The sequence below is a fragment of the Lynx canadensis genome, chromosome C1, assembly GCF_007474595.2.
Source record: "Lynx canadensis isolate LIC74 chromosome C1, mLynCan4.pri.v2, whole genome shotgun sequence".
In the NCBI taxonomy this organism is placed as follows: Eukaryota; Metazoa; Chordata; class Mammalia; order Carnivora; family Felidae; genus Lynx; species Lynx canadensis.
This window is the reverse complement of record NC_044310.1, coordinates 194,753,536-194,779,215: the sequence shown is the minus strand read 5'-3', so window position 1 is coordinate 194,779,215 and position 25,680 is coordinate 194,753,536. Positions and strand designations below refer to the sequence as shown.

Genomic DNA, 25,680 nt, shown 5'->3' with positions numbered 1-25,680 from the left:
GACTTTGGTGATTTTATTTTATTTTATTTTTGATCTTTTAAGTAGTATAGCTGCTTTTTTCTTCTTAAGCACTATTAGAGTACAATCAATAGAACATGGATACATTTTTAGATAGCATCAAACTTACATAATTAAGATTACTGTAAACCTTAGAACGAGGGAGAAAGTTTTCCAGGATGTTTAATGTTTCTGAAAAAGAAAAACTGCGATACCCTTTGTTAAAGAAGTACTGCTTTATTTAACACACGTTCCATTTTGTACATTTTCTATTCTGTAGCTCTATATGGCCTTTTCAATGCATTTTAAGAAAAAAGACGCTAGATATATTTTGGACACAGAAGATGGATAGATTTCATCCGCAAAATTCAGTTTAAGTTTCACTTAATCTGTATCTCAGCTTTTATAAGGAAAAAAATTTTTTCTGAATGTAGTTAATATAAAAATTCCTGTAATCATTAGCAATTTATTACGTTTATCAGCAGATACACAATTACATATATATGGGATCATAATTCTTTTTTGGGAACAGCTTTTGTTCTCTTTTATTTTCCTTATTTTTCTCTTTTAAAGATTCAATTAGAATTAAAGATGCTAATAGAATATTATTTTGTGTGAACATCTAATTTTTTTCAAATAAAATTGTAATGTGGGCTCCTTTAACTACCATAGAGGACTGAGTATAATTTAGTATTGGGAAATATTTATATTAATAATTATATGATTTATTGTTAAATTTTGTTTAATATGGCATGAAAGAAACATTTGTACCATGGTAAAAATGATGCAGAGTAGCTATCACATTCTTAATGAGATTAGTGGATATAAACTGAATCTTAAATATAGTGTTATTTGGGTTTTATTTCTAATTTGTTATTTTGAAAATCTAAGTTTTGATACTTTCACTATTTCATTTGTGCTGAGTCTTTTATTCATTGTTGTGTTACGGAAAAAGTTCTTCTGTTGGTTTCACTTTATTTTTGTTGATTTTATATATTCATTCTTTATATCACTGATGATTCACTTTGAAAGCAGATTCTCACATATTGTGTAGGACAACTCTGATATCTTCATTTATGAAAACATATGCTAATTAAGGAAGTCATAATTACACAAACAAAAAGAAAGTCATAATTACAAGTTGAGCCATTAAATACCATTAAATTGGTGTGCAAACATTGTGATTTGTGGCCATGCCCGTTTTAGGTAACACTTGTTTACCTAACCAGGTATTACACTATTACATAAATATGCATGTGTGTACATATTTTCATTTTAATGTACTTGCCTATATTTTTCATTATTCATTCACACAGCATATTGCATAACTATTTGCTGTATGTCATATAGTCAAAGTTCTAGGTTACAAAGATGAAGAAGACAGTCTCCACTTTTAGCTAACTTGCAGTCTCATAGGTGAAACATAATAATTTAAAATATGTAATAATAAAGGAATTGTGTGAAGTTGTTTGAATATTTGATTTTAATAGCTGTCATAGTTGAAAAGATAGCTCATAAAGATAACATGGTTCCAAATGAAAGAGGTATAACATGGGCTTTATTTACTAAATCATGATACTTTTTCAATTCTGTCTACTAATAGTTCAGAGGTTCTTGTTGACATCTGCTAGTAATTGCCATCTTTCCTGATCTCAGGTATTTATTCCTACAAATTAATTGGAAAGTTTGTTTTTGAAAGTTTAGGAAGGGGCCTGGGGGGAAAACTAAAAAAAAAGGAAAAAAAAAAGTTTATAACAGGTTCAAAATCTACTTAAATTCTTTGTTTGCTAGATTTAAGACCAGATTAAAGTTTGCTCTCCAACTTTTTGAAGTATGCTGATATGTAAGTGTTTTCATTAGTTTTATTAATTTTACTAATTCATTTATTTTTGGCAATAATCAGCATTTTTTCAAAATGCTTTCTATATAACATGAGTTCCTTTCAAAAAGCATTCTCACATTTGTTGTCAAAATACATTTCTTGTGAAGAAAAGATTTTATAACATTTGCTAGAAAATGTAATATAGCCACCTTTCATTTAAAGAAAAAGTAGGCAAATTTAGAATATTAGAGATTTTGTTTAAAATGTATAATTTATGTTTAAGTTTATTAACTGTTTTTAAGTGCTTTGTTACCACATAACCAGCAAACTGCTGTGTGAAACAAAAGATTTGGGGGATACTTCTGGTTTCATTAAATTTTTTGTAAAAATTCTGTTTGTGATAAATATATTCCATAATATACAAGTCTATTTAACCAGGAACACAGAAACTGGAACATATTGCAGATAACAGAGTAATAACTCTGAAGGAAAAGTAGAAAGTTTTGAGGGTTTGTGATTGTTGTCTCACATGCCAAAGGGAGGTACTAAAAAATGTCTCTTGGCTTTGTCAGTTACAAATTGAGACCTTAGCACAAGCAGTGTAGTGGCATGATGGAGAGAGACAAGCGTGAGCTAGTAAGAGAATTGGAGATGAACTACAGTGGAGTCAAGGTTACATTTTCAAAATTGCTTGCTGTAAAGGCCAAAATAAAATGGATGTACAAGGTCAAGAAAGGTATTTTGTTTTTAAAATGGAAGAAATGTAAGTATCTTTATTAAAATGAAGGAAAAGAGCTAGAGATGGTAACTATAGGAATACATATCATAAAGTTATGGAGGGGCCTTTAAACAGGTGGAAATACATGTGTTCCTAGAGAGTGGCATGACAGAGATTAAAACGGATGAAGTCACAGTTGTTTATATAAAGTGACTAGCCAAGAGTGGCAAAGGAAGCTATAGGAGTTAGGTAAAGGTTTGGATAGACATTGACCAAACATTTCTCTTCTCTTCATTTCCCTTTCTGCCCCTCCTCCTTTTTTTGTAGCATGAACAGCCTACCCCTGGAGAATGATGTTTTGTGGTTTCTAAGTTGTTTTCTTTTTTTTTGTTAACCCTTTAGCTATATTGCAAAAGATACTTAACTGATATTTGTAGAACTAGTAAGGATTTAAAAGCAGTCTGTAATTGAACTTTTTATAAAATAAGCAAATGCATAATAGTGAAATTCTATAAATTTAACAGATTATTTTAGTACTCACATTTGAGAATATTACCATAGATTTAGAAAATTAATTGGACACACAATTTTATATTACAGTAATATATGAAAAAAACTTTGGTTTAAAGATATCTGTATTGAAGGAAGGTGAAATTTATCTATTTATGAGCCTTTTGATCCTGGAAGTAAATAAATGCCGAATGAGGCCTAAATTTAGTTCTTACATCTTTGTCATTTTTCAGCATTGTTGTTATTTTTTTCTTCACATGTAAAATGTGAAAAAAAAAATCTTTAAAACTCAAAGGTTTTCACGAATAAGGACTTAATTAGTTTAATGTTATTCAAACTTGACACTTAACTAGAAAGTACTTTCTGAAGATGTCCCTTTTAAGCATATAAATACTATTCATTTTATGTATTTCAGTAAATGCGAAGGTAAGAAAATTAATCATTTGAATAAGAACTTTTAAAATCCCGATAAAACAGGGGCACCTGGGTGGCTCAGTCAGTTAAGCATCCAACTTCAGCTCAGGTTGTGATCTGGAGGTCTGTGAGTTCGAGCCCTGTGTCGGGCTCTATGCTGACAGCTCAGAGAGAGCCTGGATCCTGCTTGGGATTCTGTGTCTCCCTCTCTCTCTGCCCCTCCCCAGCTCGCACTCTGTCTCGGTCTCTGTCTCTCTCTCTGTCTCAAAAATAAACATTAAAAATAATTAAAAAATAAAATCCTAATAAAATGTATACAACATAGAATTTACCATTGCAACCATTTTTATGTTTAATGGCAGTTAAGTACATTCATTGTTGTGCAACAATCACCATCATCCATCTCCAGAACTTTTTTTTCATCTTTCTGAACTGAAACTCCATACCCATTAAAGAGTAACATCCCATTCTTCCTTCTTTCCATTCCTTGGCAACCACCACTCTGCTTTGTGTCTCTGTGAATTTGACTACTTTGGATATCTCACGTAGTCCTACAATATTTGTCCTTTTGTGACTGGGTGATTTCATTTAGCATAAGGTCATCAAGATTCATCCATATTGTGACATGTGTCAACATTCCCTTTTTAAGATTGAATAATATTCTATTTTATGTATAGAATACTTTTTTTTTAGTCCATTGATATCTGGGTGAACATATGGGTTGCTTGCACCTTTTGGCTATTGGGAATAATGCTGCTATGAACATGAGTATAGAAATGTGTGTTTGAGTCCTTGCCTTTTTTTTTTTTTTTTTCGTTTTCATTTGAGTCCTTGCTTTTTAATTTTTTGGACATATATCCAGAGGTGGAATTGTTGGATTGAATAAGAATATTTTATTAGGTATTTTGAAAATGAGAAATTAGTGAATGTTAATGATATTTCTAAGCCAAAAGCTAAGAAAAAGCAAGAAACCAGAAAAGTAAGCAAAGCTCAGCATCTACTATTGTCTGAGGACAAATTCTGACAAAATTGAGTTTTGATAGCTTTGTGGAGGGATAAAGAGAAATCAAAGCCAAATCAAAAATCAAGTGAAGTTTTAATAGCTTGTGGGGTGAGAGGAAGATAAATCAAAACCTTGCCTCTGATAGGGAGATGAAATCTTCCTCCATGGTTTACAGCCTCAGAGTAAATGTAACTCAGGAAGAAAACTGTTTCCCCTTCCCCACATAGGGCACCATGGGGGAGAGTTGCCCTGGTCCCGAGCAGAACAGAAACAAAACGAAACTTATCTGTCTTTGAGATAGCCTGACCATGGTGGGGACTTGCACATTGATTTTTAGTTCAAATCTGTATTAATGAGTGATCCAAGGAATCCCTAGTTTAAAATGGTTTTGGAATGGGCCATACTACAAGGTAGATGGCAGAGGCAATTGTAGGTTCACTTCTTCACTGGAAGAAGACACCTTCTTTCTTAGCCCTAGAAAATCCTTAGGAATAATTTTTCAAGGCAGTGATCAGCACACAGTTAAATATAATCAAATATGTAAGGACATCAGTAGGAGTAAGAATAAGGAAAATAACAGCAAAAACAGATTACAAAGTTCTCAGATACCAGAATTATTAAACCCTGATAATTTTTAGAAAATAGTGCTGCTTCTGATTTTAGAAATAAAAGATAGGCTTGAAAATATCTGCAGGGAAGAAACTATAAAAGTTATGTAGCACATTTGAAAGAGGTCCAAATAAAACTTCTGAAAAATACTGAAATTAAAGAACTAAGTAAGTTTGGGGAACCTGGGTGGCTCAGTCGGCTAAAAATCCAACTTCAGCTCAGCTCTTGATCTCATGGCTCGTGGGTTTGAGCCCCACATTGGGCTCTGTGTTGACAGCTCAGAACCTGGAACCCAGAACCTGGAATCCCAGAGGATTCTATGTCTCCTCTCTCTCTGCCCCTCCCCTGCTCCCTCTCTGTCTCTCTCTGTCTCTCTCTATGTCTCTCTGTGTCTCTCTCTCTCAAAGATAAATATTTAAAAAATTAAAAAAAATTAGTAAGTTTGGCAACATTGACACAATTGAAGAGAGAACATATAACAGAAGATAGATTAGAAGAAAAATTCCAGATTGTAGGAAAAGAGACAAAACTGTGGGAAATAACAAAGAGTCATTTAAACAAGTGAAACATATTGAGTAAGTCTTAAATGGAGACCTGAAGATGAGATAGAGAATGGAGCAGAAGCAATATTTGAAGAGGTTTTGGTTGAAAAATTACCTGATCTGATGAATGACACCAAATTCAGGAAGCCAAACACAGATTCTTGAGCAGGACAAATAAAAAAAAAAAAAAAATCTGTCCATAGAAACAGAGGAAATGGGGAAAAAACAAAGACAAATGGAACATTTGAAAGCAATAATGGAGGGGGGAAGGAGGAAGATATCACCTTAACTGAAGCCACAGTTGGACTAACAGCTGACTTCTCAAGAATAAGAGCCACAGTGCAGTGGAAGGGGATCTTCAGTGAGTTGAAAGAAAACTGCCAGCCTAGAAATTCTATACCCAGAGAAAACATCTTGAAAGCCTGAGTGTGAAACACAAATGTTCTCAGACAAATCAAAACTGAAGAGTATGTCACTAGTAAATTCTAATTATAATGATAACCATGGTGTGCGTCAGGCAGTGGAAAGTGATGATACTAGAGGAGTAATTGGAGATGCAAGAGACAATGAAGAACAAATGAAATGGTAAATAATTATATGGGTATATTTAAACAAACAGTAGTAAAACATGTCTAGTGGGGCCAAAAAGAAAAAAAAAATCTGTGGCAACAATAGCATGTAGGTCAGGAGGAAGAAAATGGTTTGAAGTTGTGCTCAAGTCCTTGAATTATTCAGGGCACTGGTAAAAGTACTGATTTTGATTTAACTTTTTATCTTTCTATGCTAAATATGAAGAGGAAGTCCACGTGGTGGGGAGGAGGCTTCATAGGTGCCAGTAATGTTCCATTTCTTGGCCTGAGTGACGATTATGGGACAGGAGTAGGAGGAATAGAGAGGAGTAGGTGAGGCATTGCTTCATATTAATAAGTCAAACATAAGATAAACATTTTATGTTTTTATCTATAGGTAACATATTTCACAATCAATAAGTTCAGAAAAATAGGGTACAAATTATACACTTTAAAAATGATAAATAGAAAACACAGTGGCCATAATAGGTTTAAAAAAACAATTAAAAATTGTTTTAATGTTTATTATTTTTGAGACAGAGAGAGAGAATACGAGTGGGGAAGGAGGAGAGAGAGACGGGGACACAGAATCTGAAGCAGGCTCCAGGCTCTGAGCTGTCAACACACAGCCCGATGCAGGGTTCAAACCTGTGAACCATGAGATCATGACCTGAGCTGAAGTCGGACATTTACCCTGAGAATGATCCAGTTAATTGATTTTATAACCTTTGCCCTTTATCTGTCAAATCTGTCTTAATCTAGGATATCCATTCTTTTTAACTGAAAGCATTCATACATACTTATGGAAAGCAGATGAAGAATGCCTAAAAAACATAAAAAGGACATGTAGCTGTAGTGTATTTTTAATTGTCCCTCTGATCAAAAAGTTCTTTTATAGGCACTTGTGAATTTTGAGGTGCATACTCAACTGAAATGTGTAAGTTAATTCAAATATCAGACCTAATAATAGCAGTACAATAATAGGAAGTTGCAGAATGTAGATACAGGCAAAAGGTACACTTAAAAATGATAGGAAATTTAGTGATTTACTGTGATAAATAATATATGTTTACTTTATAGTTCTTAAAAGTTATAATGGTGCCTAAATATTTACATTCTTTCTGCTCCAAAAATTTTATAAAATCTTAACAACATTTGGCCCTTATTCAGTTCCCACTCCTACCCAATTTTTACAATCATATTATCTTAAAAGGTACATGTTAGTCTATTAAAATGTAGTATACCACAAAACAGATCATTGAGAATTAAAGGTATGTCTTGCAGTAAACGTTAAATATTGAGAGATAGTACATGATTGTATGAGAAGTAAATAAGATAGTACATACAGAAATCTTATAACAATGCCTGGCATGTAAGAAATAGCCAAATAATGTTAACCATTGATATTCTTATGTAAGAACATATTATATATGTTAAAACTGTATATTAAAATTATAGGTAGTCTGTTATGTCTTTTATATCCTGGCATTATACTAGTTATTGATTTAAAACTATCCTTACTTTTTTAAAAGAGTACTTCAAAGTGGTCTTGGTTATGATAAGGATTTTAAGGCATATGTAGGGCCACCTGTTACTGAACACTCATCATATAGATACTGGAAATCAGAGATATCATCTGTTTCTCCATCATGTCTCTTGGGGAGATATAAGTTGCTGTCCTACCTTTGGTCTACCTGGTGGGTATGGTACCCTGTAATTGAACCAAGTGTGTAAAAATTCAGGGTAAACATAGTGTTGGGTTTTATTCTCAGATTATATAAAACATACCTTCTCAAAAGATCATATTGGGACATTTAATCTCTCCCTGCCCCCCTTAAAAAGTTTTAACTTGTATTCATTTTTAACTAGTTAATAGTGCTTTTTATAATTTAGTTCTTTTGGGGTAACCTGTGGTTATGAGAGTATAGAGTATACATTTTTATATATTCTTTTTGTTTTAGACATTTTGTGACCTTGAGCAAGTCAGTTAATCTCTTTATAGCTCATTTCTTTAAATTTACTGGGACACAACTAGTTTCTAGTACTAATATTTTTCAATTAAGTGTTTATTTTTGAGGAACTCTTTTTTGAAACAAATGAACAATAAAAATGTAAAGATTTCAACACAGCCTAAAATGTGTCTTTTTGTCACATGACTTTGTGATTTGCTTTGGATGTAGTCATTTTATGTTAGCTTATATCAAGAGACATAGTGAGTAGAGACAAATTATTCAACATAACTTAAAATCATAATCTAGAAGTTAATATGAAAGAGGTACTCGGGACAGTGGGAGAAATGAGGATTCTACTCAAACACTAGAAACTTTCAAATAAGCCAAGAATTGTTGAAGTAAAATTTATTGCATATTGCCTTTCTTGGATGACACTGTGGTGAATTCAGTTTTTCTTTGATAACTCAGGCTCATGACTATGACCACATTCTCAGGGACTATGGAGATTAATAGTTGTATATCTGTAAAAGAATTCACTTAGTAGTTCACAAAATATCTACTGTGTGACCTCAGTGTGCTAGGCATTGGATTGGGCACTGGGGATACGTGTTGAATAAAAATCCATGTGGCTTCTGGCCTCACAATATAGGCTCTAGTTGAAGAAAAATGCCATCAACCAAATACTCAAATAAATGCATAATTTTAAACTCTGATCGGTTACTATGAGAAAATTCATTATTAAGCATATACCTTTGGAATCAGACAAATCTGACTCAATCCCAACTCTGCCATTTGGTAGCATTGTGATCTTGGGCAACTTTCTAAGTCACAATTCAAAAGAAAAAAGTCTGCTTCCTGGATTGTTGTGAGGATCAAATGAAATAACAAGTGTGACATTGTTTTGCTTTAATTTTTTTTGTTTTTTTTTTTACTTGTTTATTGTCTATCTTTTTGGATGAGAAAATATAAGCTCCATAAAAGCAGGAGTTTTTTTAGTCTGAGTTATTAACTGCTATTTTCCTAGCATCTAGATCAGTGAGAGTCACATAATGGGCAGAATAGATGTTCGTTGAATGAATGAAATGTCTTTCAAGATTTCTTGCAGGTAATCAGCATTCCATAAAAAAATTTTTTGTACTGGGGCACCTGGGTGGCTCTGTTTGTTAAGCATCTGACTTTGGCTCAGGTCGTGATCTCTTGGTCTATGAGTTCAAGCCCCACATTGGGTTCTGTACTGACAGCTCAGAGCCTGGAGCCTGCTTTGGATTCTGTGTCTCCCTCTCTCTGCCCCTCCCCTGCTCGCGCTCTCTCTCTCTCTCTCTCTGTCAAAAAAAAAAAAATTGTACTTATTTGTCTTTTCTCCCCCATTGTCAGATTGATGCTTTAGTTATTGCTCTCATGGTTATCTCCTGCAGTTCTGTTTCCTCTCATCTAACTTAACTCTGGACCAGAAAAGTAGATAACCAAAGTGGTAGAACGATTTATACTACAAGAGACATTTCTTAGTAAGAAAGAATGCCTCTCCTAACAGTAACAGGAGTGAACTTCTGTGAGGTTTTTTTGTTATTTAAAAAGCTTTTGTGATTTCATCCATATTCTAGCTACTTGGGGTTGCCAAGTAAGTAATCTCATAAGTGAAGATTTTTATTATCACTTCACTTATTTCTTCTAATAAGGCATACTTATTCTAGCTTTATATCACATTATATCATAATTTTTGTTTATAATTAGGTTAGAAGAAATTCAAGTTTTGAATTTTTAAATGTTGGCCACTATTCTGTTTATTAATTTTTAGTGGATCACGTAGAACTAGCTCAATGTTTGATATAATTTTTAAAAGACATTTCAGGTCATTTTTACAATATCCTACTGAACTGTTCTCTCACAATATCTAAAGTAAATTCACTTGGTTAATTATTTTCCAGGCTACCTGTTTGCCCACTTTTTATTCATTGATTGCCAATCCCCACCTCTTATTTAATGGCAGTATCTCCCAGAAGTTAGAATTGTTTTTTTTAGCTTTACTCATCTTGGCAACAGGGTCTAAGATGAGTCACCAGGAACTGAGAAAACTGAAAAGATTGAGTCTTCAAACAAATGAAGCATTACATTTTATCATCATCAGAGATAGTTACTAGTTTTTAGATCTCCTACTCGAAAATGAAGATAAAATGTAAATGGATCCTTGTTTACCCCATGGGGTATTATTATCTCTGAGAAAGTGAATTTCTATTTGAAGTAATGTCTAGATTTTTATTATTGTTATTGTTGCTTCTTTTTGCCTTAATGAGACCCAGAACATGATATGAAATTAAATTCCAATGAATCATTGCCATGCTATTTATTTCCACTAATGGTAATTATCTCATGAAATGCAACCATTCCTTCTAATTGGGTATAATAATTGAAAAACTGCAGTAAAACTGGCAAACTAATTACATAGAAAGTAATCCTTTTATACTTATAGTATCTTCAATAGTTACTTCTCACCAGAAAACCCTCTTAGCTGCATATTCTAGGCTGATATTTTCAACATAATTTTGGATTCATATGAGCAACACATTATCATATTAGCTGAATGTGTGGCATCAATAAGGAAATAAAATTTCCCAGCTGTGTTTTTTAAGTAATGCCAGTAGGAGTTATTTTCTTTTGTAAAAACATTTCTTTCCCCTTCTTACCTGTAATTCTAAAACCTGATTTTATAGAGAATGTGTGGCATCAATAAGGAAAAGAATTTCCCAGCTGTGCTTTTTAAGTAATGACAGTAGGAGTTATTTTCTTTTGTAAAAAGTCTTCTTTTTACCTTCAAGTCTAAAACTTAATGTTATAGGGAATGTTTAAATAGTGTTATAACTAGTGGATGGAATATCATGTATTTAAAAAATCATATGGTAACATGTTTAGTTTGGAATGTTACGTGGAAGAATCAGGATACCAAAACCATTGTATAGGAACATTTCATAGAAAAAAAGACTTGAAGGTTATAATTTTAATGAAAGCTGTATTTGTGTTTAGATGATGGGATTTTGAAATTCTTTTTCAACTTTTTTCTATTTCCAAATTTTCCTTTAAAATGAAAAATAGTAATTAGTAAAACAGAAAGTCTCCATTTCAAACTTTAAAACAAATTACATGTCAGAAAAACAGCTAAGAGATTATATTGAAGAATCTGAACCGTATCTCCCAAACTATATATTAGCTAGAGATGTTTGACAAACTTTAGGTCTCAATTCTCACAAAAATATAACCACCACATTGGTTTCATAGTCTCTTTGCTTAATGCTTTAAAAAGCACCACTTGAGAGGTGCCTGGGTGCTTTAGTTGGTTAAGCATCCGACTCTTTCAGCTCGCTGCCACTGCAGAGCCTGCTTGGGATTCTCTCTCTCCTGCTCTCTCTCTGCCCCTCCCCTGCTCACACCCTCATGCTCTCTCTCTCTCTGCCCCTCGCCTACTCTCTCTCTCTCAATAAATAAGTCAGAAAACCCCTTAAAACCAAAGTACTATTTGAGGGGCACCTGGCTGGCTCAGTCAGTAGGATATGGGATTCTTGATCTCAGGTTGTGAGTTTGAGCTCCATATTTAGATGTAGAGATTACTAAAAAAAAAAAAAAAAAAAAAAAAAAGTACCACATGAAGTTGAGTCAGAGATAAAAATAGCAGATAGCACTATAATTGTCTCTTTTACTCTCTACCTTTTATTATGGACAAGTTTGACATATAGAAAGCATAGTAAAATGAAATCACATATTCCCCAGGTTTAAGAATTCCCAAGATTTTGGGGTACCTGGCTGGCTCAGTCAGTAGAGCATATGATTCTTGATCTTGGAGATGTGAGTTCAAGCCCCACATCAGGGATAGAGTTTACTTAAAAAAATTCCCAAGATTTCCCTGATTCATTTCAGCTATTTCCCTTCCTGACACATTGTTTTCTGTGAATTTTTAAAAATCAAATTGTATTGATTGTTATTTTAACTTATAGATACTAATGTGTATTTATTTCTTTAACCAACTCTTCTTTTTAACATACCCACCATGGTATTATCATCTGCTTATTATTTTTATATTATTAGCCATAATGTGCTGCTATCGTGAAATTTCTATTCATATTCAGATTTCCTTCAAAATTATCTTTTTATGGTTAGTAAAATATGGTTTATGAATCAGGATTGAAACAAAATCCATATTACATTTGGTAATTATCTCCTAAGTCTCTTACTCTCAAGTAGTCATTTAAAAGTCTATTAGAATTCTCTAATACAAGGGCACCTGTCTGGCTCAGTTGGGAAAGCATGCAGCTCTTGATCTCGTGGTTATAAGTTCAAGCTCCACATTGGGTATAGAGATTACTTAAAAACAAAATCTTAAAGGGTGGGTGCCTGGGTGGCTCAGTCACTTAAGCGTCCGAGTTTGGCTCAGGTCATGATGTCACAGCTCGTGGGTTTGAGTCTTGTGTTGGGCTCTGTGCTGACAGCTTAGAGCCTTGAGCCTGCTTCAGATTCTGTCTCCTCTATCTGCCTCTCCCCTGCTCGCGCTGTCTCTCTTTCTCTCTCTCTGTCTCAAAAATAAATCCACATTAAAAAAAGATTTTTTTTAATCTTTAAAAAAAGTCTGTAATACAAAAAAAATGATTTCCAGATGATATTTTTGTTTAGAAAACAGTACAAGCTCATTTTAGGAAAATTGGAAAATTCACAAAATATTGAAAAAGTGGAAATCATATTGCTCAGAGTGTATTTCTTTTCTGTCATTTTATACATTATTTTCATAGTTGATCTCTATTAGAAGCACTTTTAGATGTTATTTTAACATTATATCTGAAGCTTTTTCTACTTAAAATATTTCCTTTCCATTTTAATGTCTGCATTAAGATATACTTTATTTCTTGAGAATAGGTATATATCTAATTAGAATGCTATTTTACATTGTACTTCAAAACATTTTCTTATTGCTAGAGTTGAAGAGACTTGTATTTTTGAGTAAGGGGTACAGTTCTTCTAATTAATACCTAGAGTAGGGGAAATGACCTGGCAAAAGGACAGTTTTCTCTGTACCAGATTAATGCCTGTTATCTTGATCTTGATTCATTGGTCACTTGAGAGAGGTGTTTTACTTTTGCTGCTTGGAAGACAAGTAATGCCCCTAGTGAACCATTTTAGTAAGTTTATGTAAGCCCTGTTTTATGTAATTTATTTTAAATTGGTTAATGCCATCCTGAATGTCATTGAGTTGAGTATATGATGCATTCATTTCTCCAAATACTATCAAGGGAAAACAAGATAGTAAATTCAGCTATCAGCAGGATGTTGCTACGGTTAATACTACCACCAAGATAACACCCAAAATCTAATAGGTGTCCCTATATCTTTAGATTGTTTTATTTATTGTGAGATAAGTACATAATATTAGCAGGAAATGATTTTGGTAGTGACTTTTGGGCCTTTGGTTCCTGTAGTAATGAAAGTATAGGGATATACTGTTAAAATTGACTTTAAGTTTTCCATTTATACTCTGTACAAGCAAATTGAATGCAATATATTATCCATAAATATATTAACTGCCAAGATTTTCTAGGATTTTAATAGAAAACCAGTGATTTCAGGAAGTCATTAAATAACTATTAGAGAAATTAGTGTTAATGTGAATTCACAACTTTCTAATTATTAGATAAAGCTCTCAGTCATTTTGCACTTTTTAGATGAGAAGAAATTTTTTAGACTTGATTGATGTCTTTTTCTTTTTACAAATCAGAACATCTTATAGTTCTCATCATCTTTTTCTTATAAATTTATGTTGGACATACTTGACTATAAGATAAAATAAGATGTGTCATATTTTACTACCAACAACTACCTTTTGTAAACCAAAGAGAGATTTAGAATAGAACTCAAGGCCATCTGAATATATATATCTTTCTAATAAAAGCTCTCTCATAACCTTCTGTTTAGAACTTATTTTGGCTCTTAGGTTAAAGTGTTCAATGTCTACTCATTCACTAAGCTGATTATTTAGGTGTAGTGTGTGTTGTCCATGCACCGTATATAAGCACAGAACTGGAATGATAAACATGTATTTCTCCATTCAGTAAGTGTTTATTGAGCATCTGCAGTATGCAAGGTACAATATCAGGAACTTCTGATACAAGGGTAACAAAACAGACACACTCCCTGTACTACTTACAGTCTAGAAAGCAAGACAGTCATTAATCAGATAATCATACAAATGAATGCAAAATTATCACCATGAAAAATGCTGTGGTGGACAGGTGAACAGTGCTATCAGAGCTCAAAAGGGGATGACCTAGTCTTTGGAAAGAGCATAGCAGGATAAGATTTGTTTTCCTACAAGATTGGTATACAAGGGACTGAAGGGGGAAAAGTGTGGATGAAGGAGACCAGTTAGAAGCTATTGGAGTATTTCTGGACACAAGCTTGGATTAGGGAAGTGAGTGACGGTGGAAATGGAGAAAGGTGTAAACCCACCCTCACTGTTCTCCCTTCTCAATTATTTAATTCATTTTAAAGCCAAATTATGCTATCTGCCTAGAAAACAGAAAGGATCTATCCTTTGAGGGATTTTTTCTTATTTTTGAGAGAGGGAGAGAGCAAGTGTGCATGTGAGTGGGGGAAGGAGAGAGAGGGAGGGAGGGAGGGAGGGAGAGAGAGAGAGAGAGAGAGAGAGAGAGAGAGAGGATCTGCAGACGAGTCTGTGCTGACAAAAGAGAGCCTGATATCGGGCCCAAACTCAGGAACTGTGAGATCATGGCCTGAGCTTAAGTCAGAGACTTAACTGACTGAGCCATCCAGGTGCCCCAAAGGGATTTTTATTATTCTCTGAGTCATAGCTTCCAGTTGGAAATCTACAGAAGTATAATTTATTGCCTTACCTGCTACTATCCCACTTATAAGTTTGTGATTTCAAAAGTTCAGTGATAATTGTATAGTAATACTTATTGATATTGTCTTGATAATTATAACATGACAGTACTTTATGGTGACCCATTGCATCCTTTGTTTCTGGAGTTCCCAGGGTGTACCTACAACTCAGTGTGAACATTAAGCCTTCTCTTACTGAAATGTTTTTTTCCCCTGTCCTGGGATTTTGCCTCCATGTCCTCCTCCTCCTCCCAATATTATAATAGCTCTCTCTCTTTTTTTTTTTTTTCTAAGAATGTCACGTGATGATGATGTCTTCTATTGGTTTATTAATGATATCTTTGTTTTAAATTCTTATGTAATGCTTAATTACTAGATATTATCTCCTGATAAAAAAGCTTTATGTTATAGAGTTACTTGAGCAGGGTTGTTGTCTTCCAAATTCCCTCATTTTTCTCTTGTTCTGGTTTTCATTGAGTTTAATTGATTGACTCTCTCTTTAATGTAAAACACTGTGGAAAATAACTGAATTTATCAGTAATTTATAATAACCCTTTACAATAACCTCATTAATTATTTATAAAATTGGTTTATGTACCAAATGAGCTTTGGTGAGAATAATGTGTTTTACACATTAGTTATGAAATAAACAGATTTCACATCTCTGAATTTCAGTACATTTCCCCATTTATTTGGGAAGGATAATTTTTTTTTAATTTTAGAGAGCATGCAAGTGGGGAGAGGGGGAGAGGGAGGGAAGGAGGAAGGGAGAGAGAGAGAGAGAGTGAGGGAGAAAATCCTAAGCAGGACTCAATACCAGGACCCTAGGATCATGACTTGAGCCGAAATCAGGAGTTGGATGCTCAATAGACTGAGCCACCCAGGCACCCCGAGAAGAATAAATTTTGATGACACTTTGCAAGGATGCTTAACAGAGAGTGTTGAAAGTCATTAAGGAAGAATTGTCTACAGCTAGGAACATACTTAATTTAAAAAAACAAAACTTTTTTCCCCTTGATGGTATTGTGTCAGTCACTTGAGAAACTTGAAAATACAACAACATTTAGTGAACAAGTGGCATGTTTTCTGTTTATCTTTAACCCAACCTGTAAGCCTCTAGCCAGTTCAAAAGCTGTTTGCTGTCAGTCTATAAAGAGATTGTGGTTCCCTTCTTTAGGGCTAAGTCTCCTGTGGGTAGGGGAACTAAGGACTCATTAACAACTAAAGAATTGTAAATAGAGGGCCAGGTTAACAGTGCGTCAGGGTCCTGGAATAAAAGCTCTTAATATTCTGTAGATATTACAGAACCTGTCTCTTTTAAGGAACCAATATACCTATCTGCCTAAAGGTATTTCTAACTTGCCAGAAGAACCTCTTTTTGTGTCCTGCCTTCCTGGATCCTAGCATCCTGACTTGATGACTTCTTAAGTCAACCAGCTTCTGAAACCTGTCTTCTTCCTGACCTGACACTTCTGTGCCAGCCCTGTGCCCAATTTGATATTCCTATCATCTATACCTTCTGCTCACCCTTGACATGATAGCCTGACTCCATGGCTGTTTCTCAAGAGAAGACTATGACTGACCGCTGATACACTTGTTACAGAAAATAACTTCAGGATATGAGATTGGACCTGTTAATTTGAGAGTAGTGTTATATCTTAAATCTTTCTCAGAAGATCTTTAGAAAGCTTACAAACTGGGACTTAAGACATTTTTGACTAGGGCTCTCTGAAGACTAAAGTTAAGATTTTAAAAGTGAAATAGATAATTATTATCAGCTCTTTTCCCTAAACTGGTTTGGCCAGTAGTGCATTTGTTGAATGTATGATAGTCCCCAAATTTCATATTTAATTCTTTTTGGTGTCACCAACAAAAGCCATTCAGGTACCTTTATATCTGAGTTAATACCGTGTAAAGCAGTTTTGAATTACTTGCTTTTTATGTACAAGCTATTAATATTTTATAGCAGCCATAAAGATGATTGAAAACTAATGGTGCTACTATAGAAAAACAATATTTTATATTTACTGTTAAACACCAATTCTACTTAAACCAAATAGCATATTTAGAACTTTCATGATGATTAGCAGTCCAACACATAACACATTCACTTGTTGATATTAGAATACTGGAGTGCCTGGCTGGCTCACTCTGTAGCACATGCAACTCTTGATCTTAGGATCATGAGTTCGAGCCCCACGATGGGTATAGAGATTACTTAAAAATAAAATCTTGGGGCGCCTGGGTGGCTCAGTCGGTTGAGCATCCGACTTCGGCTCAGGTCACGATCTCACAGTTCGTGGGTTCGAGCCCCGCATCAGGCTCTGTCCTAACCGCTTGCTCAGAACCTGAAGCCTGCTTCAGATTCTATGTCTCCTACTCTCTCTGCCCCTCCCCGGTTCACGCTTTGTCTCACTGTTTCTCAAAAATAAATGTAAAAAAAAAAAAAAATAATAAAAAAAAATAATAAAATAAAATCTTAAAAAAAATAAAAAACTAAATTGACTAGCTTCTGTCTATATAAACAAGGTTGAAATTGGTATATTGTAGTGCCTGAAAAAATTATTTTATATATAATATACTGTATAAATGAAATTAAATTTGTGTGGCATTGAGCATTAACTTCCTCTTGCTATTCTGATTTTTAAAATATTTAAATATGTTTAAAAATTAATACGAAGCATAATGATGACATTAATATTGCTTATTTTTATGTGTAGCTTGTGTGATCTATTTCAGTTTATAGTTGTAGCTTCTATATCATCAGAAGTTTTAAAAAGTTCCTAAAACATAGTAGGATGCATGTTTGTTTCAGAATTCATGGAGATGGTATGTAGTGTTTATTTCAGAGCAACTAATGATTTTCAGTATGGGATTTTAGCCCTTTTCAGACTAATAATCTTATGTAATTTCACCCACATGCAAAAAACATATTATGTAAATAGTTACAACACTATGCAACATGCGCAAATTATTAATTTACAGTGAACATTTACGTCGCACCAGCGAACTCATGTCAGCATTTCTAACCTATGGGATTTTTGTTTTGCAGGAGGAAATAGAAGTAGAGATTATTTTCACAACTTGAATATGTAATTCCCCATTAATATCAATTCTTTTGCCAATTGTTACCACAAAATTGGCTAAAATTAATACTCTTTTGTCCTAATAGATCAAGGCAATTTACATTTAGTTTTCTTTGTCTTTTTTGTTTGTTTGTTTGTTTTGTTTTACTCCCTCCACTCCCCAATTATTTCATGGCATTTCAGTGCTTCAGAGAATTTAGATGAGCTCTCTTCCTCCAGTAGCTGGTTACTTAACCAGAAGCACAGTAAGAAAAGGAGAAAAGACAGGACAAGATTGAAATCTCCATCCTTGACTATCATGAGTACAGCAGCTCGAACAAGGCCACTTCAGAGTTTCCACAAACGAAAACTCTACCGATTGAGCCCTACTTTTTATTGGACTCCACAGGTAAGGCTGCCTATGGGGAAACATGAACAAAGATTTTATCATCAGTATATTTCACATACAAGAGGGTATGGATTGTACCTGGTTATTTAGAATAATTACATCTAGAAAGCTTTAAATATATAGTTTATAAATCACGTAGGTATTGATAATATCTAAGTGGAATTAGTAATTTTTTAACATAGTGCATTCTGAAACTTCTCACATCTCCATTTTTTTAAATGCACTGTTATGTTTAAACCAATTTGAAGGAATATTACATATCATGGTTATTTAAAAATTTTACTGGTAAGGGTAATAAAGAAAACACAAGTGTACTACATATTTGTCCTTTGCTTAGTAAAGAAAAAAGTAAAGAAAATCTGTATAGCTGTCAGTTATTTTGTAGGAAATGGCATTGCTCTCCTTTTTAGGTTTGGTATTTGTTAATTCTTGTGAGCACACCTTTTTCTTTTTCTGGAATATAAGCAATGCAAGTTTATGTATCCGTGCTTATTCTTTTTATAATTAAAATGTACTTCATTAAAGCCATTCATTTTAAAAATCATATTTTTCACTTGTTCACAAAATGTTAAGTATGCATCTTTCAGTGCATATCTGAACAAACTGTGGTAAAGGGAAGATGAGTTACCTCTAGTTTTTGTTATATGACCTGCTTTTTTTCTATTACATTTTTAAATACTATGTCAAAGGAAAGAAATGATACTATCATTTAATATTGTTTCTGATTATTACTATATTAACTATTAAATATATTTAACTATTTTAAATATATTTGTATAAAAATCAAGATGCTTGTTTCATTAGAAACCAATTTTAAGTTTGGTTTTATAGGCTCCAATTTTAAATAGAAATGTGCATTCTGACAAATTAGTTTTTATTAATACGTTGATTTTTACCATTTAAGTAGTTTAGATTTTATTACTATTTCCCAACTTGAAAATATTTTTTTAAAACTTAGGTTTGTTTCAGAATTTTAAGAAATTCTATGTAATCAACCAAATAGGAAAATATTTTTATTTAAAGTTTTTATATACAAAATCATATTTTATTTTTATTTTTAAAGATGCTGTAAACAATAAGTAGTATTTTTGAAATTGATTTTGTAATTTCAGAATTATAAGTAGAATTGTCTAAAATATTGAGCATATGACTATGCCAAAATATTCTGACTGGAAGGAATTTGCTTGAGTAATTTTGGAGATTTGCTAGATGTTGCTGGAATACTTCATATACCTGACATTGTAAACATGGGCCTTTTTACAGCAAACAAATGAAGAAACAAGTGTCACATTATTGTTACTGGTAGACCATATACTTTATCATATTCCATTCACAATGCCAAGTATTTTCAATACATTATTATTTATTATTATCTCAAAATATAACCATGTAGTATTGTTAATCCCCTCTTTAGATACAAAAGTTGAAGTGCAGAGAGATTAAGTAATTTACCCAAGGTCACACACCTAGTAAGCAATAAGTCTGATTCCAAAGCCCATGTTCTTACCCAGTGTATCAATAATGCCAAAAATAGACCAAATCTTTTGTGCTTTTGAAATCAGTAAAGACACTATATTTGGGGATTGAGGGAAGGGGCTTATCTGGTTAGAAGTATTCAGAAATGCATCATAAAATATGGGTTTTGAAAGATAAACAGAATTTTGAAAAGTCATAGGAGAGGTAGAGAAAGAATTTTAATAGAAACAGAGATGAGAAAATGATGGAAAATAGAAAATGCCCCACCCCTAATTTATCCTCCAAATTGCCAGGAAAATAGTTATTTGCCTTTCTAAACTTAATAAATGTCCTTTCTCTCCGGAAGGCTTCCTTGACATCCCTGTAGTGGGATATTAATACAACAAATACCTTATGTTATGAAAATAGTCCATTTTTAATAATCATTTATTTTTCTGTCTTCTCATTACAAGTTCTTAGAGAATAGAGAGTATATATTTCTGACCCTACAGAGCTTTGAATAGTAACTGTCCCTATAACATATGCTCAATATATAATTGCTTAATTGTTTTGAGAGAGAGCAAGTGTGTGCACGAGAGAAAAAGGGCACACGAGCAAGAGCAGGGGAGGGGCAGAGGGAGTAGGAGCGAGAGAATCCCAGACAGTCTCTGTGCTGTCAGCACAGAACCCAACACAGGGCTTGATCTCACGACCATGAGATCATGATCTGAGCCAAAATTAAGAGTCAGACGTTTAACCTGCAGAGCCACCCAGGTGCCCCTAAATAATTGTTTAATGTTTGAAAGAATTAATGTAATGGATATAAGAGGTTATTTAAAAGGTAGTGAAGAATGAGAATGAGTGTGTGTATGTGTTTGTGTCCTCAATTTGCTTTGTGAAGGGGTCTTAGTATGTAATGTCCAATAGAATTTTCTTGTAATGATGGAAATGTTCTGTGAATACTTGTTCTGTCCAATATGGTAGAAACTAAATACATTTAGCACATGAAATGTGGCTAGTGCAACTGAGGGACTGAACTTTTAATTTTATCTATTTTGATTTAAATAGCCACATATGGATACTGGCTACCAAATTGGATATGACTGGTCTAGACTTGTACTTACCCTGACAGCAGTGAGTACATATGGCCCTCATTCTTGTTTTCTAATACTATTCCCTACTGAGAGGAAACAGGGATCTTTGGAGAAATGGTCAATCTCCAGACACGGGGAACAGAAGGTGTAAGATGAGCCTGGAACATCTCAAAGTTACCAGAAGGCAAGGAAATATTAAAAAAAAAAAAAAAAAAAAAAAGATGGGCATGTCAAAAGAACCCAGAAGCTAGTTTGAGGAGGCTGTGCTGCTGGCCAAATTTAGGGCTATTTGAGCATCAAAATAACTAAGGACAGTAGCGAACCATTGAAGAAATAGGAAACCATGAGTCCATACTACTGTTAGATCGATAGATAAAAAGGAGAAAGGAAGGACTTTTCTGTATAGTAGGTTGCTGATTAATAAATGTGGAGTGAGCCCAGGTAGAGAATTATTGCAGTAATCATAGTAAAGACTGATTGGGCAAGAGTCATCAGTAGGTGGTCAAAACTAACATAGCCTACGAAAAGGATACAGTATCGCTATGGAGTATTTTGGCCAGGGATGCATGGCCTGAATATAATTATAAGGAAATATTAGACAAAGCCAAAATCAGCAACATGTTGTTAAGAAATTGTGAAAACTGGCCTGTATTCTTTTTTTTTTTTAACAATTTTTTTTAAGTTTATTTTTTTATTTTGAGAGAGAAAGAGAGCACAAGCAGGGAGAAGAAGAGAGAGAGGGAGAGAGAGAATCCCAAGCAGGCTCCACACTGTCAGTGTGGCTCCCGATGCAGAGCTTGAACTCATGAACCATGAGATCGCAACCTGAGCCGAGGTCAAGAGCCAGACGCTTAGCTGATTGAGCCACCCAGGTGCCCCAGCTAGCCTGTATTCTTTTTAAAAAGTCAATGTTGTGAAAGGCAAGAAAGACTAAGGGAATATTTTAGATTAAAAGAGAGTTTAAAAAGATACATGACAGTTAAAGAAATATTTGATCCAGTTTAGAATTATCTTGGGAGGGGGGAGAGAAGGGGGATTCTTGGGTATTAAGAAAACTGTACTGTTGTACTATGGTAGATTATATAAAAATATTGTATCACTGTATCAATATTAAATGTGGTAACTGTTTTGCCATTACGTAAGAAAATATCCTTATTTTAAGAAATGCACATTGAAATATTAAGGGATAAAGTGGCTAAGGCATCCATTTTATGTAATAAATTAACTCCTGCGCATGTAGAATGGTACTAGCCATGTAGCATCCTTGGCAGAGTTGAGAAAATAATTATTTAAATTACTTTTTATAGCACTTAACTCTCTAGCAGAGTACTGGCTGTAAAAAGCTTATATAAAGACAATGGAGAAGTAGGAGTCCTCTGCTACTACGTAGCATATAGTAATTGGCTGATCCTCACTTTCATTGCAACAACTACATGTATAAATTGCAGAGAAAAAAAATCATACTAGTAAAGACATTAGGAAGACTTCTGGTTTCAGCTCCAGCACATAAGGACCCTGGAAGTCATCACTGCTACCCTTACAGTAAGAGAAAGGGGAACAAACTGAAAATCACTGCTTTTCCATGGTCCCATCAAAGAATTAAGGCTATGGGACAAATTGCCACCCTGAAATATGGAGAGAAAAGCAACTTCAGAGAGCTACAGCCAAGATGTGCTCTCCTAGAGCAGAAGCCACAGTAACCATTAACTAAACTGTTAGAAACACTTACATGGTAACTTTGATGAATTATTTGAGGCTGAGTGTGGATTACCTTGAGATTAAAAAACTCCTAGGTACTCCTGTCTTAAAAGTACCCCCCCAACACTTTCATGGGCTTTACTTCTACGACCCCACAAGGTTCTCATAATGAAGAACTAAGAAGAATCCTTAGTGGCTTAAGTATGGAAAGGGAAGAGATAACTTTTATGAAATGAGTTCAGAGCATTGTCTGTAACACAGCTTTTTCTTCCAGTGGAAAGACTTCAGTAAAGTCTTACTTTGCCTGGGAGAAAAGCATTTTCCCACTGCTGCCCCCCTATAGAGGCAATGAGTGTAGAAAATAAGAAACACTTGTTTAAGTAGACCCACTAAAAGACGATTTAATTGTAAGAATATAGTACATTATGCTACTGTAGTAGGTGGGCTTCCTTTTGTTCTTTTTTCTTTAAAAAAATTTTTTTTAATGTTTTATTTATATTTGAGACTGAGAGGGACAGAGCATGAGCAGGGGAGGGGCAGAGAGAGGGAGACACAGAATCCAAAGTAGGCACCAGGCTCCGAGCTGTCATCACAGAGTCCAACGCGGGGTTGGAACCCACAAACCATGAGATCATGACCTGAGCCAAAGTTGGGTGCTTAACCGACTGAGTGACCCAAGCACCACCCCCCCCTTTTTTTTTAAAGTAGGCTCCATGCCCAACATGGGGCAAGAACTCATGACCCTGATCAAGAGTCACAGGCTCTACTGACTGAGCCAGCCAGGCACCCCTTGTATGCTTCCTTTTCCTCACACTTTACCACCATACCAACAAGTTTCTGGTACTACAACAGGAGGGTACAGCTGCAAAGCATAGACTTTCTCTGAGGAGGAGTGCTTAAGAAGTCAAAAATTAACAGGGAGACAAAGACACTAGAGGAATTTTGAGGCCTCTGGCACCTACAACTATATTAGCCATTAAACACCACCCACTCTTAGCCAGATTAATGTAATGCTTCACAGTAAAATTCTCTTTACATCAGAGCACCTGGCTGGCTCAGATGGAGGAGCATGCAGCTGTTGATCTCCAGGTTGTGAGTTCAAGCCCTATGTTGGGTATAGATTACTGAAAAAAAAAAAAAAACCCACACATTCTGTTTACCTCCAGTCCTATTACCTGATACATCATATCCAGCTTTCAACAAAAATTACAAGGCATGCTAGGAAAAACACACTCTGACAAGACAAGGAAACCATCAGAACCAGGCTCACAGGGGTGCCAGGATGGCTCAGTCAGTTAAGCATCCGACTTGGGCTCAGGTCATGATCTCACAGTTTGTGAGTTCAAGCCCTGCATCAGGCTGTGTGCTGACAGCTTGGAGCCTGGAGCCCGCTTCACATTCTGTGTGTTCCTCTCTCTCTCCCCCACTCATGCTTCTCTCTCTCTCTCTCTCTCTCTCAAAAATAAACATCAAAAAAATTTTTTTAATATTAAAAAAAAAGAACCAGGCTCAAATATGACAAAGATATTGAAATTCTCTTAAATAAGTGTGATTAATACGTTAAAGTCTTTAATAGATTTAAGTAGAAAACAGGTAAGAATATATGGGTAATGTAAGCAGAGAGATGTAAACTTTTAAGAATAAAAAGTAAATGCTAGAAATCAAAAACACTGTAACCTAAATGAAGCATTCATTTCATGGCCTCATCTATAGACTGGACATGGCTGAGGAAAGAATCAGCAAGCTTGGGTAAGTCAAACTGAAGCTTTGCAAACTGAAATGCAAAGAGAAAAATGAATGCAAAAACAGAATAGCCCATTCAAGAACTTTGGGGTAATTTCAGAAGGTCTATCAGATATGTAGTTGGAACAAGGAAGAGAAAAAGAATGGAGCAAAAAAATATTTGGAGTAATCATACATGAGAATTTTATAAAGTTAATGACCAGCACCAAACCATATATCCAGAAAACTCAAGCAGGAGAACATCAATCAGGATAAATACCTAAAAAACAACAGAAGTAACAAAAAAATAAAACACTTAGGTATAACATATTCAAACTGCAGAAGACCAAAGACAGAAAATCTTGAAGAAAGGCAGAGGAAAAACAAAAATAAAAACAAAGACTCTTACCTATAGAAGAACAAGTATAAGAATTGCAGCTGACTTCTCATCAGAAACCATGTAAGCAGAGAGTAGAATGAAATATTCAAAGTGTTGAAAGAAAAAAAAAAAAAAAACAACTAGTGGGCATAATTGTGTCTCCCCACAAAAAAACCTGTCCATGCCCTAACTCTTGGTATCTATGAATGTTATGGATTGATTTGTGTCCATCAGAATTTATATGTTGAAGTGCTAACCCCTAGTATTTCAGAATTGAGCCTATTTGGAAAAAAGGTTGTTGTAGATATAATTAGTTAAGATGAGGTTATTAGGATGAGCCCTAATCCCATATGACTGATGTCTTTATAAAAAGGAAAATTCAGGGACACCAGGGTGGCTGAGTCAAAGTATGGAATCATCAAAGTATGGAATTTACAGTGTAGTTTCTTCTTGCTATTTATAGTAAAATATTAGAAGAAATGGATAAGTTGAGGAAGCAATTGTTAACCAAAAAGGAAGCAGAAATTGATAATTTGGAAAGTTTTCATTCTGTTGCCAAAACCAAACAAAAACCATGTACTCTGTCTTGGAGAGAATTCAGGGGGTGTGGCTGGACAGACTTTTCCTGAAGAGATTAGGCATAGGACCTACTCACAGATCCAATCAACCATCTTAGCAGAAGTCAAAGAATAAAGATGAGGCTATCCATAAAAGACCTGGAGGGCACCCTCTTGTCTAATGACATGGATCATCTTGACATAACAAGGTTTTTGAGAATTTTATATTAACAAAAACAGTATCAGCTTAGACTAAAAAGGGCACAGACTGGATGAAAGAAAGTTATCG

At 34.3% G+C, this 25,680-nt stretch overlaps 1 protein-coding gene across 7 annotated transcripts in view; it reads left to right on the top strand.

Annotated features, from left to right (window-relative positions):
* The window catches only part of KANSL1L (KAT8 regulatory NSL complex subunit 1 like), a 131,643-nt gene that overhangs the window by 51,867 nt on the left and 54,096 nt on the right, over window positions 1-25,680 (top strand). For 6 of the 7 annotated variants that reach the window (XM_030327729.1, XM_030327726.1, XM_030327731.1 and 3 more), the window contains one exon: window positions 18,282-18,486. In XM_030327729.1, the coding sequence (XP_030183589.1) occupies window positions 18,282-18,486 (205 nt within the window). Of the gene's footprint in view, window positions 1-18,281; window positions 18,487-21,009; window positions 21,076-25,680 lie in introns of all 7 variants that reach the window. The other variant, XM_030327728.1, reaches the window with a different exon arrangement.